Here is a 14636-nt window from a genome sequence, read left to right as displayed (position 1 = left end):
TACAGTGGGAGCAAGTTCCTGAGCAGAAGGTTAGAATGGTGGAAAACCATTCTTTAGAGGACTAGTAACTTAGTTTGCTTTGTTAGTATTAAGTCTCTGATGCAAGGCACACGGTGTGTACTACACCATATACTTCAGTGCTCAGATACTTTGCTTATTTAATGTAGGGGCATAGAATGTGTTTAGATTTGATCCATTTTCAAGGGTATTGTGCCCCTGGTTGTTTTTCTTTTGCTTTTTGTAGCTTCACCTTGGAATTTATTTGACTCTAAACTATTGTTGTCTGCTTCAGGAATGGTGGTTCCCTCCAAAACCAAAATTGTCTGCCATTTCTCCACTCTGGTGCTGACCTGTGGGCAGCAGCACACTCTGCAGATAGCTCCCAGAGATGAGTATGACAATCCCACCAGCAATTCTGTGTCCTTGATAGATGAGCACAATTACAGCCTCTCCATCCATGAGGTGAGTTCAGCCTCATCCCTTGCTGCTTGACTTCAGGTGAGCTGCAGAGTTCCTTTTATTAATTTGTTTTCTGTTTAGCTGGGGCCTCAAGAAGAAGAGAGCTCTGATGTGGTGTTTGAGAAGTCTGTGGTGTCCAATCGGCAGACTTGTGAGGTGTTCTTCCGACTCACCTTGCACTCGAGGGGGTGTTTTCATGCCTGCATCTCCTACCAGAACCAGCCCATAAGCAATGGTGATTTTGACATCATTGTTCTAAGTGGTGAGTCAAGACCTGATCAGTGTTCAGTCTCCAGGTGTCCTCTTGCAATGTGCTTTGCACACTCATGTAGCAGAGCTATTTTGTGGCTTCCCTGCAGGCTGGCTATGCTTACTTGCTAAAGGAAAGCTTATTCATTAAAAAATATTAAGGTAAATGAATTCTAACAGGGGAGGTCTCTGGGAGCTGATAGTCTCTGATCCATCAACAGATAAAAACAAGTGTTTTTTCACTATTTCAGGAGGTTTACCTCTGAAATCAGGCAATTTTTATTGCTTGCTAGTAGCTGGCACCTAAGCCAGTCATGTATTGTATGTTAAATTATATGGAGGAAGAACACTGCATGTAACCTATGTGTTTTTTGGTTTTTTTATTTACAATGCTATAATTCCTGGTTTCTTCAGGGGTCAGCCAGACTTCAGTGTGGCTGTCAAGTGGCTATACCTTCAGGCTGGTGCCCTGAAAGGGAGGTTCTCTATGCCTTTTTTCTTCAACCAGTCACTAACAAACAGCCATCTTTCATCCCACTCCTGGGTTCTCTTTATCAAAATTTCACTTGACCAGGTTTTCCCTTGGATGTACAATCTTTTCTTTAACATCAAAGTCACTGATTTTGTGGTAGCCTGTGCATTCTTTTTCATTCCTGTCTCCATTAGGATTTACACAACTCTTTCATATCTGTTTCCCTCAGAGAATGAAAAGAACATTGTAGAACGCAATGTGTCCACCTCAGGTGTCAGTATTTATTTTGAAGCTTACCTTTACGATGCTCCTAGTTACACCAACACTCAGTGGCAACTTCCACCAGTGCACCTGAGCTCCTCCCAGCGCCGTCCCTCTAATGGCATTGAGGATGAAGATGAAGATTCTCCTTCTGACAGCCAGACCCCTGAGAAAGTGAAGAAGCCCAAAAAAGTCTACTGCTACGTGTCACCTAAGGTAGATATCAGAAAGTTGCCACACTCGTGTGCATGTTTAAAGTATACTGTAACTGAAGAGCTTCCTTGTGCTCTATATCTTAGCTCCAGATTCAGGTGCCTCAGATGTGGTTAAAAAAAAGTTTGCTTCTGGCAAACATGGAGCTTGTGACTGAGAATAATGTTAAAAAGAGCCTTGAATGTTTTAGGAGTGTGTTTTAGAACTTGAAGTTTTAGGATTGTGTTTTTAGATTTTAGAATCTTTCTAGGTCTGATCCAAATCCTACTGGAAATTTTCTTGCTGATTGTTCAGTAGATATTCTCTTTGCCTTTCCATTGCTTTTCTCAGGTCAGACCTGCAATTCTTATTCTCAGTTTCTGATACCTGTAAATTCCAACTTAAGAGATTCTCACCTTCTCAGATTTTATGTCTTTGTCCTGTTTCTGGAATGTTTTCCTGAAAAGAAAAAGGGAAAAAATGGTCAGAGAACAAAGAGTAAATTCATAAGTAAAAGAAACAGGAGAAACTGGGGATTCTCTTATAATAAGAATATGTTAACAGTAACTATTTTCCATTATTGTTGCCTAAAAGCATTCAGAAACTAGAAAGAAAATTCCTCTAAGTCTAATCATGCATTTAAATTAATTTTGTTCATCTGTCTCTTCAAAAGCATTCTGAAAAATGCAGTGATAAATATCAAAGTGAAAGACTAATCCAGGAATTGCTTCCTTGCCAAAGGGAGAAAGAGGGCTGGGAAACAGTTCCATGATGGAGGGAGCTGCTAGAGATTTCTAAATCTGTGCTGCATATGGCTCTAAGAACTGGCTTTTAGTGCTATGTCCTTGTGAGCTCAGCATCCTCTCACCCTTGGTGTATTGTTTTGGACTTCCATACTCTTTTCTGTTGCATTACCTGGTAAAGTAGATCACCAGAAGTAGGTACTGTTAGAAGCTCCCTTTAGGTGCCAAAATTGTTAATGTGATTCTTAGGCTTGCATAATTGTATCCCTGGATGTCTCCATGTATAGAAATAGAAACAGCAGAAAACCGTTACCATGCCACTATTTTAAAGAGTTGCTGCTCATATTTGGCTTGTTTGTGGACAAATGCTGGTGGTCAGTTTTTCCAGTCATTGCAGCTAGGAAAGGTTTGTGCAGGAAATGGTTTTCTTTTGTCTAAAGATGCTAACATTTCATCTTAACTTGCTTTCCAGAAGACAGAAGTTGTGCAGTTAGTCAGTTGTTCCGGCAGAAATAAACTGAGAGTAAATTTAGGCAAATCTCATGAATTTAGCAATTGCAAGTGCTTTTTAAAAGATGTTTAAAATGATAATGAAAATTGGGCAGTGGTAGGAGTAGTCCGTTGGTGTGACTTTTGGTAAGACCTTTTTGTCAGTGCATTACAATCTTGTCCTGAATTCAGCTTCTCAAGTGTACTTAAGATTACTTTCCAATTAGACTGGTGACGTTCTGCTGAGCACAATAGCTTACTGCTGTAAAATCTGTGTCATGCTGGCATCCCACATGTGTCATAAATGCATGCAGTGAAGGCTTGCTGACAAGTTGCTTACACTTCTGTGGAGCTTTAAAGCTTTTCTCAAGTATTGTGCCAAATGCTGCAGAAGCCTGTTCCTGGGATTGAAGGGAGGTCTAGCCTTATAGATCTGTCCTCTGCCTCATGTGTTTCAGGGACACCCCTTAAGAGATGTGTGACATTTAACATTTTCTTTTCCTTGTGGTTACTCAGCAATTCTCAGTGAAAGAATTTTACCTGAAGATCATTCCATGGCGCCTTTTCACCTTTAGAGTGTGCCCTGGCACAAAGGTGAGCCTCTTTCCACGTACCTGTCACTGCACCTCCACGTTGTTAGGTTGTCATCCTTGTGAATCACAGTCTCTTTTTTCCTTTTGAAGAGAAGGGCTTCCACCCACAGAACAACATTGTGTGGCATAAATTTCAACGCTGCAATCCCCTCTTAGTGCAGAAGTTTTGCTAATATTTGTGACTAGGTGCCAGTCTTACCACTCTTTCCTGCCTTTTGTCCCAATGCTAGGCAAAAATCTTGATTCCTTTGCATTTTTCTTGGTTATTTTCCTCATAACCTTCCTAAAATGCTATGATTGTGTCCATTGAAGCCCTCAGAATTGTGTGTGAAGTTTAAAGCAGCTTCCTAAATGGAGTCTGGATGCTTGAAATAGTTTTTCTGTTAACTGCATACACGTCAGGGAGCAGAGAAAGTCTTAAAAGCACAGGTGGTGTTGCTCTGTCTACTGAACATAACTGTGCCTTCTGCATGATGGGTTTACCCTTTCTTGCATCTTTTTGCTGCTAGTTTTCATACCTTGGTCCTGATCCTGTGCACAAATTACTGACACTGGTGGTGGATGATGGAATCCAACCCCCTGTGGAGCTCAGCTGCAAGGAGAGGAACATCTTGGCAGCCACTTTCATTCTCTCTCTGCATAAAAACATAGGTAAAGGGACAGTGAGGTGGGTACAGTAGTCAGGAAGTTAGCACTTGGGTCTGCTAGTTTCCCTGGGGAATAAAGATTGCTGGCACTGAATGACTTCTGATGAGAACTCTGGTTCCTGGAGTATCGTGCTCTGTTCCCATTGGTGCTTCCAGTGAATGTACTTCATCACAGCAGCTGTTCCTTTTCAGCTTGGCTTCTCTGTCAGGCTCTTTGAAAGTGCACCTGTGAGTGTGAATACCAGCAAGATTAATTGCAAAACTACCTTTAGAGTTCTGTCTCTAAACCTTGCTGTGGTAAATGCACTTTGGGGCTGTAAAGCTGATCTGTGCAGTTAATCTTAGGAGTGCTCTGTAGATGTTTGAAGTGTTGACATCTCAGGCCTTACCCAAATTGTCACTCTTCTCAGGAGGCTCTGAAACCTTCCAAGACAAAGTGAACTTCTTTCAGCGAGAGCTGCGTCAGGTGCACATGAAAAGACCTCATTCGAAGGTCACACTGAAGGTCAGCCGCCACTGCCTGCTGGAGTCGGTGAGTGAACGAGTCTTTCTGCCTTAGCCAGTGCTTCCTCCATCCTTCTTATTCTGCTCAGTGCCTAAAGAAGTCCAGACTGGAATGTGCTAGGGCAGCCGTGCTGGAAATGGTTAGTCCCTCTGTTTCAAGGCAGATGCCAGCGGGCAGCTTTAGAAGGAGTTGTTAAACATAGGAAAGGTCTGCTCAGGGAGGCTGTGGAGTGTTCAAGAAATGCCTGGGTGTCACACTTAGTGCCATGGGCTAGTTGACAATGTAGGGACCAGTCAACAATTAGAATTGATGATGTTAGAGGTTTTATTTCAACTTGAGTGATTCTGTGATTCAGTAAAAGGATTCATAGCCTGCAAAAGCAGGAAATCTACTGATGCTACTCTGTCCCTACTTTACATTGGAACTCGAGGCTTGGAGAGAGACTGTCTACCTGGACTGGATATGGGAGCAGAACACAGAGCTCCTGAATCTTTATCTACTGTTTTTCTGGCACAGAGCCATTCAGCAAGATAAGCTGTCAAGTCAGATGTTCCTGAGCTGATGCAATGAAACTCTTGCATCAACAGGCTACTAGTAGTGGTTCACAGTGATGGTAAAATATTCTGTAGAGTCCCTTAATACAATCTTCACCTCGTCTGACCTGAACTGTTGTGTTTCCAAAATATAGCTTAGTCATTCATATAATGCAGTTCTGAAGTGACATTCTGAATACTTTGTATGCTGGGGAGGCAGTTATCCTGACTTATTGTTTCCCCCTGCGTCTCACAACAGTAATGTTGCAAAGATGGAAAGAACATTTCTGGGGAAAACAGGAGTGGCTGGGATTTCCCTTGATTTATACTCAGTAAATTTGTGTTTCAGAATATTTTCTGCGTGTACCAGCTTGCGGTGTTTATGAGATTATGTTTCAGTTAATAGCTTGGACAAAATGACTTCATTTCTAAACAGTATTTCCATGACTACTTTTTGCTGTTATTTTGGAAATTCCTGCACTGTCTTGAGCATTGTTACAGTCTAGTAAGAAAAAATAAATCTAGTGCCATAATAATTATGATGATGATAATAAAAATAAGCTCTAGTGACCAAGGTTGATAGGCCCAATGAACGTGCTTAGTCCAGAGGTGAGTAGCAGGATGCTCCAACCTGTTTCAGGATAAACTAAGCCAAAACTACCTGTATGACTGAAGACTACCATGTAGCTTTTAAAATTTTCTTTAATTGGAGTCCAGAATCAGGGCACTGGAAATTTTAGACACTTGGGGTATTTTATTACTTTTTTGCATCGTGACATGCTCTAAGTATGAACTCAGTAATTCTCTTCAAGCTATTTTGTAGTGCTCTTTGAAACATTTCTATTTTAAATTGAATTCGTGGGCTGAAAGTGCTTTACAGAAATTGCTCCTTCCCACAGGCATTTTAATACTTCAAACAATACTTTACTGCAGCCTTGAGAGTGATATTTCTGTGCTAAGGCCTCACACTGGTTTTAAGATGAGCTGTATTTTATGTGGGTAATGTCTCATAACAGAAGATGAGGAATTGGCTTCTTTGGCTTTGTCAGATAAGAATTAGACCTTAGGTGTTTCTAATTTTTACTTTTATACTTTCAAGTGCTAGGCTTTTGGGGTTTTGTCTTTGCCCATTCACACATACAGCACTTCATATTGGGTATGGGGTGCCAAGCAGTAATGGTTGTTGCTATTTTCTTCTGGTTTTCAGTCATTTAAAGCAACACGAAATTTTTCTGTTTCTGACTGGAGCAAAAACTTTGAAGTGGTGTTTCAGGATGAAGAAGGTGAGTTATCCTGTGAATATATATGCTGAGGAAGCAAAAGGAATGATGGCAGAGTAGTTTTGGTCTGAAATTCTGGTTTCTTGTAGTATGTCCATTCTTTTGTGGCTTTCCAGCCCTTTGATTTTCTCACAGATGTTTGTGAATTATCCTGCTGTTGCTGTTCTAGAGCTACTTCACATAGGGACCTGAAGCCTTATGTAAATCCTGCCCCTCTAGCCCTAAAAAAACCCCAACCAAACAAAAAAAAAACTAGGAGTAGGTTTGGGAAAGAACCTATAGTTTTGCAGTCCCTGCTTACTGCCACATTGCTACAGAGCTGTTTATTGTGATAAACTCTTGTGTTGGGTAATACTGAGCAGCATGCATGAAACTCTTGAACTGATAACCCAGTTTGGATGACCAAGCTTGTTTTATTTTGTAGCTCTGGACTGGGGAGGTCCACGCAGAGAGTGGTTTGAGCTCATTTGTAAGGCATTATTTGATACCACCAATCAACTGTTTACCCGCTTTAGTGATAACAACCAGGCCTTGGTGAGTCTGTAGTTCCTATGCTGAATGCACAGAAATGTGACCATTGATGGTTAAACAATGCTGCTGTTAAGTGTTGTGCTACCTTAATCTTCTTTAGATTGCCTTCATCAAAGCTTTGCTTAATGATCTTAACCCACTGAAGTGTCAAAGAACTGGCTGGATGAGCAGTAAAGGGTGGCAAGTCAGCAGGGAAGGCTGGATTTTTGGGCAAGAGGAGTGTTGGGTCTGAATATTTCAGAGTCCATTTCTGCTCTCATACAGCTTCTTTCCCGTGCATGTGAAACATTTCATGTTCTTCCTACACAGGCTTAGGCATTTTATTTCTAGTGCTTGGCTTTGAGGACATTACATGAAAGCTCCTTGGCCAGCTTGAGAGATGTAGTGAGTTGAAATGGTCCCATATTTGCTATTTGTGCTGGTCAGTCTGGTAGCTGGATATTTCACTTTTCTGTTTCTTTGCAGGTGCATCCGAACCCAGGGCGTCCCACGTATTTACGACTCAAAGTTTATGAGTTTGCGGGGCGCCTGGTGGGGAAGTGTCTGTATGAGTCATCTCTGGGAGGGGCTTACAAACAGCTGGTCCGGGCTCGCTTCACTCGCTCCTTCCTGGCTCAGATCATAGGACTTCGGATGCATTACAAGGTAAAGCTGCCCAGCCCTGTCTGAAGCCTGTGTTGATCTGGGGAGAAGTTGAATGTTGGTGCAGTAGCAGACCCAGGATTCTGGCTAACAATGTAAGGGTTTTTTTGTTCTTCATTCTATGTCCCTGCTTTCTTATTCTTTTGCACAGTATTTTGAAACGGATGACCCAGAATTCTATAAATCCAAAGTGTGCTTCATACTGAACAATGATGTGAGTGAGATGGACCTGGTCTTTGCTGAAGAGAAGTATAGCAAAACAGGACAGCTGGAGAAGGTGAGGGAAGCGTTTCCTGAAAGTGGGAACATTTAACCCCTACTACCTGCAGCAGTGGGGGACCAAGAACTCTGCTATGCCCCAGAAAACTGAGCTTGCTCTGGGAAGTAACTCCTTTCTTGTTTTTTTTTTAGTGGATGGGAGTTCAGGTTTGGGGAATGCTACTGGTCACACTCATGTCAAGTGTTCTGTTTTCAGGTGGTAGAACTAGTGGCAGGAGGGGCTCAAGTACCAGTGACCAATGAGAACAAAATTTTGTACCTAAATCTGCTTGCACAGTACAGGCTGGCGAATCAGGTTAGAGAGGAGGTGGATCACTTCCTGAAAGGTAACATGCTGCCTGCTCCCTGCTCCTCTCTGCCTTTGTGTCCCAGGGCATACCTCATGCTGCTTTTCTCTTCCAGGTCTTAATGAATTAGTTCCTGAGAACCTCCTGGCTATTTTTGATGAGAATGAGCTTGAGGTAATTGCTGCCTCCCTAAGCAGCTCTACATTTACTTCCCATCCTGTCTGACAAATTTGATGCTTTCTGGATCTGGGAATAAACTAAAATGTTCCTTGTCTGAGGACTTTAAACACCTTCAATTTGCACAGTAGCTGTTGCCTTGTTTCCTGGGCTCCTGACTTTCTGACTGCATTCTCTTGCCTTTCAGCTGCTTATGTGTGGTACTGGAGATATCAGTGTCTGTGACTTCAAGGCACACGCTGTAGTGGTAGGAGGCTCTTGGCACTTCCGTGAGAAGGTAAATGAAAGGGTTTCTCCTTCCTGCTTGTTGAAACCAGTTATTCCAAATACAGCAGAAGTGGTTGGAAGTTACTTTTTCAGAAGGACAAACTGAAAAATTTAGGGGTCAGGTAGGACTGTAAACATTATGATATAATGTTTCCGCCTAGAGAGATTCCTTCTGACTGACTAAAGCTTATGCTTAATCAGATACCAGCAAGTAAAATTGTCAGCAGTGGTCTCTTTAAAAAAATCTACCACAGCTCTAATTAAGAACAGTTCAGCAGGGAGTCAGGAGGAGTTGGTGGGAATTACTGCTACCAAAGATGTTCATGGTGATATACTTATCTCTAAGAGATGCTTGAAAAACATGCTTGCAGCCCACATGTAGTGTTTGGAGTTCAGTGCTGTGGTACTATTGATGTAGTAGCATAAATTTGTACCCTCTAATGGCTCTCATCCCTTTCTGCATTTCCCAGTGGGAGGGGTATGGAAATAGTAGCAGCTTTGTTTAGAAAAATAATGGAAGCTGCCAAAACACCCAAGATGAAAACAGATAGAAACTTGTGTTTTCAATCTGTAAACACTGGGATGGTTCCACTTGCCTGCAGAAGTACCAGATGATGTGAAAAACTAAAAAATTAACATAGTACAAGAAGGAAGTGTGCTTTCTGCGTTGTAAACCTACCTCATTGCCTATGCAGGTATTTCTAAAAATAAAATCTCTGTGGGGAGAGCAGAAGCAGAAGAAGCCTTTCTGCTTTAAGGGAAAGGATTGGTGGGAGATAGTAGTATGGGACACCTCTTAACTGATTAGGAACTATGTAATACTTGCCTCTATGTGTCACCCTGGTAAAACAAATCAAGTCTAACTGTTAATAGAACACTTGCTTGTGACTCCAGTTGACTGATACTCTTGTAAGTTGCTGACGTGCTTGCTTGATTTCCTTGGCTGACCTGTCTTTACCTTTCCTGGTTTGTAACAGGTCATGAGGTGGTTTTGGACTGTGGTCTCCAGTTTCACACAGGAAGAGCTGGCCAGGCTTTTGCAGTTCACTACTGGTTCCTCCCAGCTGCCCCCAGGAGGGTTTGCTGCACTCTGTCCATCTTTCCAGATCATTGCAGCTCCAACTCACAGTACTTTGCCGACAGCCCACACTTGGCAAGTATCCTGGGGTGGTAGGACTTTCTTCCTTGTGCTTTTGGGAATGACACCAGCCAGTTGTGGTGGGCAAACAGAGTAACATGTGTGATGCTTGTGTCAATCCATTCAATCAATCTGAAGGCAGCTAATGGGGGTAGTTCCCTCTCAGACCTAGTTTGAATGGAATTTTTCTCTTTTTTTACAGTTTTAACCAGCTGTGCCTCCCTACTTATGACTCCTATGAAGAAGTGCACAAGATGCTGCAGCTAGCTATCAGCGAGGGTTGTGAGGGATTTGGCATGCTGTGATTTCCCCTTCCCAGGGGACCATTTAGTCTCTCAGCTCTTTGTGGCAAGACCCAAGTTCAATCCTCTGCTTGTTCTCCTTCCCTTCACTTGGGCAGTGGAAGCAGAGCAAAGACTCCATGTAAAGGAATTTGTCATCCAGAAGATGTCATGTGGCCTTTCTGTATCCCAAATATGTCATCAAGAGCTCATTTTTCCCCTTTCCTTCGTTCTCCCTTTGGTTCAATGTGAAAAAGCAAAAGGACTGTTGCATTTGTCAAGGAGATATTGCACTTGATTTCCAAGCACCCTGTATATCCATCCTTCTGTTAGAAAATGAAGTTCATAAGCAGAAGTTACATTGAGGTGCAGGAGATCTGCTGAGCTGCCTTTACTGTAGCTCTCTAGGAGGAAGAGGGAAGACCAGCATGGAGCTCTGCTGGAAGCCTTGGCTCATAGGAAGTCTTAGTAGCTTCCTTTACCTTGGCTCAACTCCCCCAGTGATGCTCCCTGATATCTCACTATGATTCATGAGGGGAATAGAGTTGTCCATCCTTTCAGCACCTGACCCAGAATGGCTTCTGGTTCTCCTTCTCCGTGTTTCTCTGGATGCTGTTGTTGCCTGTGCCACAGAGAAAAAAGGGCAGTATCCACTGGAGGGAGTTACCCAAAGAGGAAAACAATCTAATTGGAGCACCAAGTGCTGGCCCTGACAGTGATCCTGTACTACCTCCGCCAGGGTCTGGCAGCAGAAGCGCCCTTCTCCAGCAGTGGCTGGTAATTAGCTTCTGCAAACTAACTGGAAGAGGAGTTTCTCCTCCATTGAATGTTTCTGACAGTTGATGTTGCACAGGAAGCTATTCCATGCCCTTGCCTTCTTTTCCCTTCCTCAGGAGAGAGAGTATGGGCATGAGTGTGATCCCTCAATGCTGAGCACCAATGCCTATCCCACATTCACCTTCAGGGTATGTATGTTATGTGCTAACAGTGACAGATCAATAAGCAGCTACAGTGTGCACTGTGCTTGCATTTGTTGTTGGGATGATGGTACTGGGCAGAACATGGTACCTCCACCCCAGCATCCCACAGGATCTTAGCTTCTACCTCTATCATGCAGCAGCCTGAGGCTTCTCATTCTCTACTGCATTTCAGGCAGAGTGTCCAGGGAGTTGCTGGTGCCTGGAGAGCAGCTAGATTTCTGCCCTTTCAACCTTCTTACCATCTTTCTTCGTCTTTCCTTTCCACATGTTCCATTCAGTGATGTTAGCTTTCCAGCACAAAATGTTAACTAGAATTTCACTTAAGTGGTTACTCTACAGCTTGCACCCACCGTTGTCTGGCTTGTGGGGAAAGGAGTGGATAGACCAGAATCAGAAGTAAGCTTGTGATTGGGGTCTGTTGTAGTTGGCAATCCATTCAGCCCTTCCCAGGGAAGTAAAGGGAAGGGGAATCTGGAAACCTTGATGAGTTCTTCAGTGAAGCAAGATTCAAGATCTTTGCTTTCTACAGTCTACAAGTAAGTCAAAGGCAGGCAGGATTCATAGTGAGAGAAATTCATTGCTACTACCTGCAATGTAAGCTTTCACTGGATTATGGAATTGCTGGATGTCTTCCAGAATGGATTCTCAGACTGGCATCCCTGAGCTAATTTTAGAACACTGTATTGGATAAAATGTCACATCATCCTCTTCAGTCCCCTTCTGCTGTCCTCAGGCTGATCCTTGATCAGGTCAGACTTGAGCACAGTATGGATATTTTAAGTTAACCGTGTGTGCTTTTCAAATATAGCTTAGTTAAATTGACTGGGAATTTGTGGGAAATATTCTACATCTATAAAATGTTTTTAAGGAAGCACCTTAGTCATTCTTGGGCTGAGTGTGTTACTTCTGTACAGAAAAAAAAAAGCCATTTTGGTGCCAAAAAGCAGTCAGCTGAACATTGAGACTACTCAGGGGGATTTCTTTGCCTTGTGAATTCATTTCCTCACTGGCACTGAGGTGCTGCGAGGCTGCCAGCTTGATAGTTGCCACTGTTGCGCTCTGACAGATCACATTAGTAGTGGCTGTTCTCCCTTTTTTAGTGCAGGCTGCATTCTGCAAGGTTCTGACCTTTCTTGGGTGGAGAGTATGGTACCATTTTATTTATACTGCAGGTGGCTTCCGTGGTCAGTAGAGTTACAGCTCCTGTGTTCACTGTGCCACCGCTTCAGTGCTTTCCCAGGGGACTGAGAGGAGGTGGTGGTGCTCAGCTTAACTCCACTTTGTTGGGAGGCATGGCTTGGTGTTTTTTCCATATTGTAGCCTCACCTCGTTGAGGATGTTTTCAGTCCTGTAGCTATGGGCCAGCTCTGACAGTGACATCTCCCTCAGGAATCTTCTCCCTTCTTCTCTTGAGCTGGCCTTTTTTTATTCTGAGGATGCTGACCACTGAGTGGACTTCTACTGGAAAGAGCTCCTAAATGCTTCTTGTTTCATTGCAGCCAGCACCCAGCACTTCCCAGCAGCTGTGAAGATGCCAAGGACTTCCTTCTTAACACAAGTGCAGTCAGAACTGGGATGGGTACTCTAAGTCAACTAAACCCATCCCCTCTGTGTGCACAGGCCCCTAGGCTGCGCCATGTTCCTGAGTTCCACCACAATATTTCTAAACTTTTCTCTACCTTTACATCCTCTCCCAGTACAGTCACTTTTAATGCTGCCCTTAGCGCTGGCAATGGGGATGTGCTTTGGTCACCTATACTGTATGTTACTTCCAGCAGAGGCTCATTCCTTCCCTTTTTTACTCCTTATTTATTGCCACTTAATAGAGACTCTTCTGTAGAAATCATTAGGAACCTGATACCATCTTAGACACGTTCTGTGTTTCCTGAAGCTGCTTTGAGGTGCAAGGGGGTCTGGCTTCAGCCTGAACCTGCAGGCCATGTTGCATGTTTATAGAAACCAGGAGCTGTCAATGATACAGGTCAAATCCTACTTCCCTCTGGTGAATTTCTGGCAGAGTTCAGCCAAAATTTGGAAGCCTGTGGTTGTAGTTGCTGATTTTGTAAATAGTTTGTATAATAAATAAAATATTTTAAAAATTATGTCTTCTCAGTTCAGCATTCTTTCTAGGCTTTACAGAGGGAATCAAACTGGTGCTGTCTGTGGGCAAGGGGCTTCTCCAGGTGTTCAGATGTCTAGCAGAAGTCTGGTGCAGGGGGGAGGGTATGGTTCTCCACCTGCAGCCTTTCAGGATGACTGACTGAAGCCAGGACCTATGAGCTTTTGGGAAGAGGCAGGACTCTGGGCTGAGGCTTGGAGGATACTGCGAGGCCTCACTGCTCGTAGGCTGGAAAATGCTGTGAAGCAGCTGGTAATGCTAGAAAGAATTTCAAGGACTCTTTTATGTAAATTAATAATGCAGTTGCTGCAATCACTTTTTGGTCTCATTGTATATTACCTGACTGAGCTTCAGGTACTTGAAGAGCTTGTGCTTCACAGTACTGTCAAGATTAAGTGAAGTGAGGAGAAGAGGGGGCTTTTGAGTCCTTTACACCTTAAGGATTAAAATGATAACTTTAAAACTTGAGATGATTCTCAAGATGATTCAGTGTCTATTAGCATTTCTGCCTGTAAAATGATGAAACACTGTTTCCTGGGCTGTACAAGATTTAGCCTGTCCTCAGCCAGCAGAGCACTGGCTGGCTGTGTGTGTTCCACCACATAATTAGGTGGATGTTCTCACATGTGAAACCAGCATCTAGTGCTGATTCTGGCTTTCAGGCCGTAAGCACTGTCTGAAGAAGAGAGAGTGGTGCATGCAATCCTTAGGGATTGCCTCTAACACTGTGTTGGGTCATGGTATTCCTTCAAAGCTCCTGTGGCAACAGAATTGTCTAATGCTGCACTCAGATGAGGGAGGTTTCATAAAACAGTGCTGACGTTATGAATACAGAAACTGGAGTTCCAATGTGCCCTGAAAATTGCAAAGGTTGTGAGTAGAGCTGCTGGAGGTGGGGCCAGGGTATTAAAAGGTGGGTGACTTTGCCAGCAAAGTGATACACAGCAAGCCATGTGGACAGTCTTTGCATACCATGACCAGTACAATTCATAAGAAGGAGGCCAAGTTGAGCCTGGAGTTTTCAGAAACTTTGTTTGGGTGTGAAGGAGAGAGCTCAGCATGCTGGATTACTTCAGCATGAAGTAAGTTCTAAAGTTTCCACTTCTCTTTACAGGATGCATGATATCATCTGGCTGCTCACATTGTCCATCCTGATCTCCAGTTTCTTCTGATTTCTTGGAATGCCCTGTTGCTGACTCCACAGCCTCCATTTATCCTGGCACTTGGCATGGAGCTGGGGCTCTGAGAGAAATCATGCCCATGCACTTCATGCTGGAATCCTACATGCCCCAGCTTGTATATTCAGCAATAGCAAAGAGTTGATATCTTTGAATCCTTGATTCTGTACACAGCCACTTGCCCTGAGGTGTATCATGATGTGCTGCTAGGAAAAAAGGATTTTTGTACATTCAGTTCATCTGTTCAACTTTGCTTCAGTTGTGGAACCACAAAAAATGAATTTCTTCAGATACCTAAGTAAAAAAATGGGGAAATGATGCTTGATTTGGATGA

General features: G+C 43.2%; 1 protein-coding gene across 3 annotated transcripts in view; it reads left to right on the top strand.

The window, feature by feature from the left end:
* Window positions 1–14636, top strand: part of AREL1 (apoptosis resistant E3 ubiquitin protein ligase 1) — a 24457-nt gene extending 9821 nt beyond the window's left edge. For 2 of the 3 annotated variants that reach the window (XM_018907404.3, XM_050974751.1), the window contains exons 6-20: window positions 293–462; window positions 541–721; window positions 1410–1657; window positions 3382–3459; window positions 3968–4109; window positions 4516–4637; window positions 6351–6426; window positions 6848–6957; window positions 7420–7599; window positions 7748–7873; window positions 8072–8201; window positions 8278–8336; window positions 8527–8616; window positions 9584–9759; window positions 9947–13107. In XM_018907404.3, the coding sequence (XP_018762949.1) occupies window positions 293–462; window positions 541–721; window positions 1410–1657; window positions 3382–3459; window positions 3968–4109; window positions 4516–4637; window positions 6351–6426; window positions 6848–6957; window positions 7420–7599; window positions 7748–7873; window positions 8072–8201; window positions 8278–8336; window positions 8527–8616; window positions 9584–9759; window positions 9947–10049 (1991 nt within the window). In that variant the 3' untranslated portion in view covers window positions 10050–13107. Of the gene's footprint in view, window positions 1–292; window positions 463–540; window positions 722–1409; window positions 1658–3381; window positions 3460–3967; window positions 4110–4515; window positions 4638–6350; window positions 6427–6847; window positions 6958–7419; window positions 7600–7747; window positions 7874–8071; window positions 8202–8277; window positions 8337–8526; window positions 8617–9583; window positions 9760–9946; window positions 13108–14238 lie in introns of those variants that run through there. The other variant, XR_007777646.1, reaches the window with a different exon arrangement.

The sequence above is a fragment of the Serinus canaria genome, chromosome 5 (assembly GCF_022539315.1).
Source record: "Serinus canaria isolate serCan28SL12 chromosome 5, serCan2020, whole genome shotgun sequence".
NCBI classification, from domain to species: Eukaryota; Metazoa; Chordata; class Aves; order Passeriformes; family Fringillidae; genus Serinus; species Serinus canaria.
This window is presented reverse-complemented; position numbering and strand designations above follow the sequence as displayed.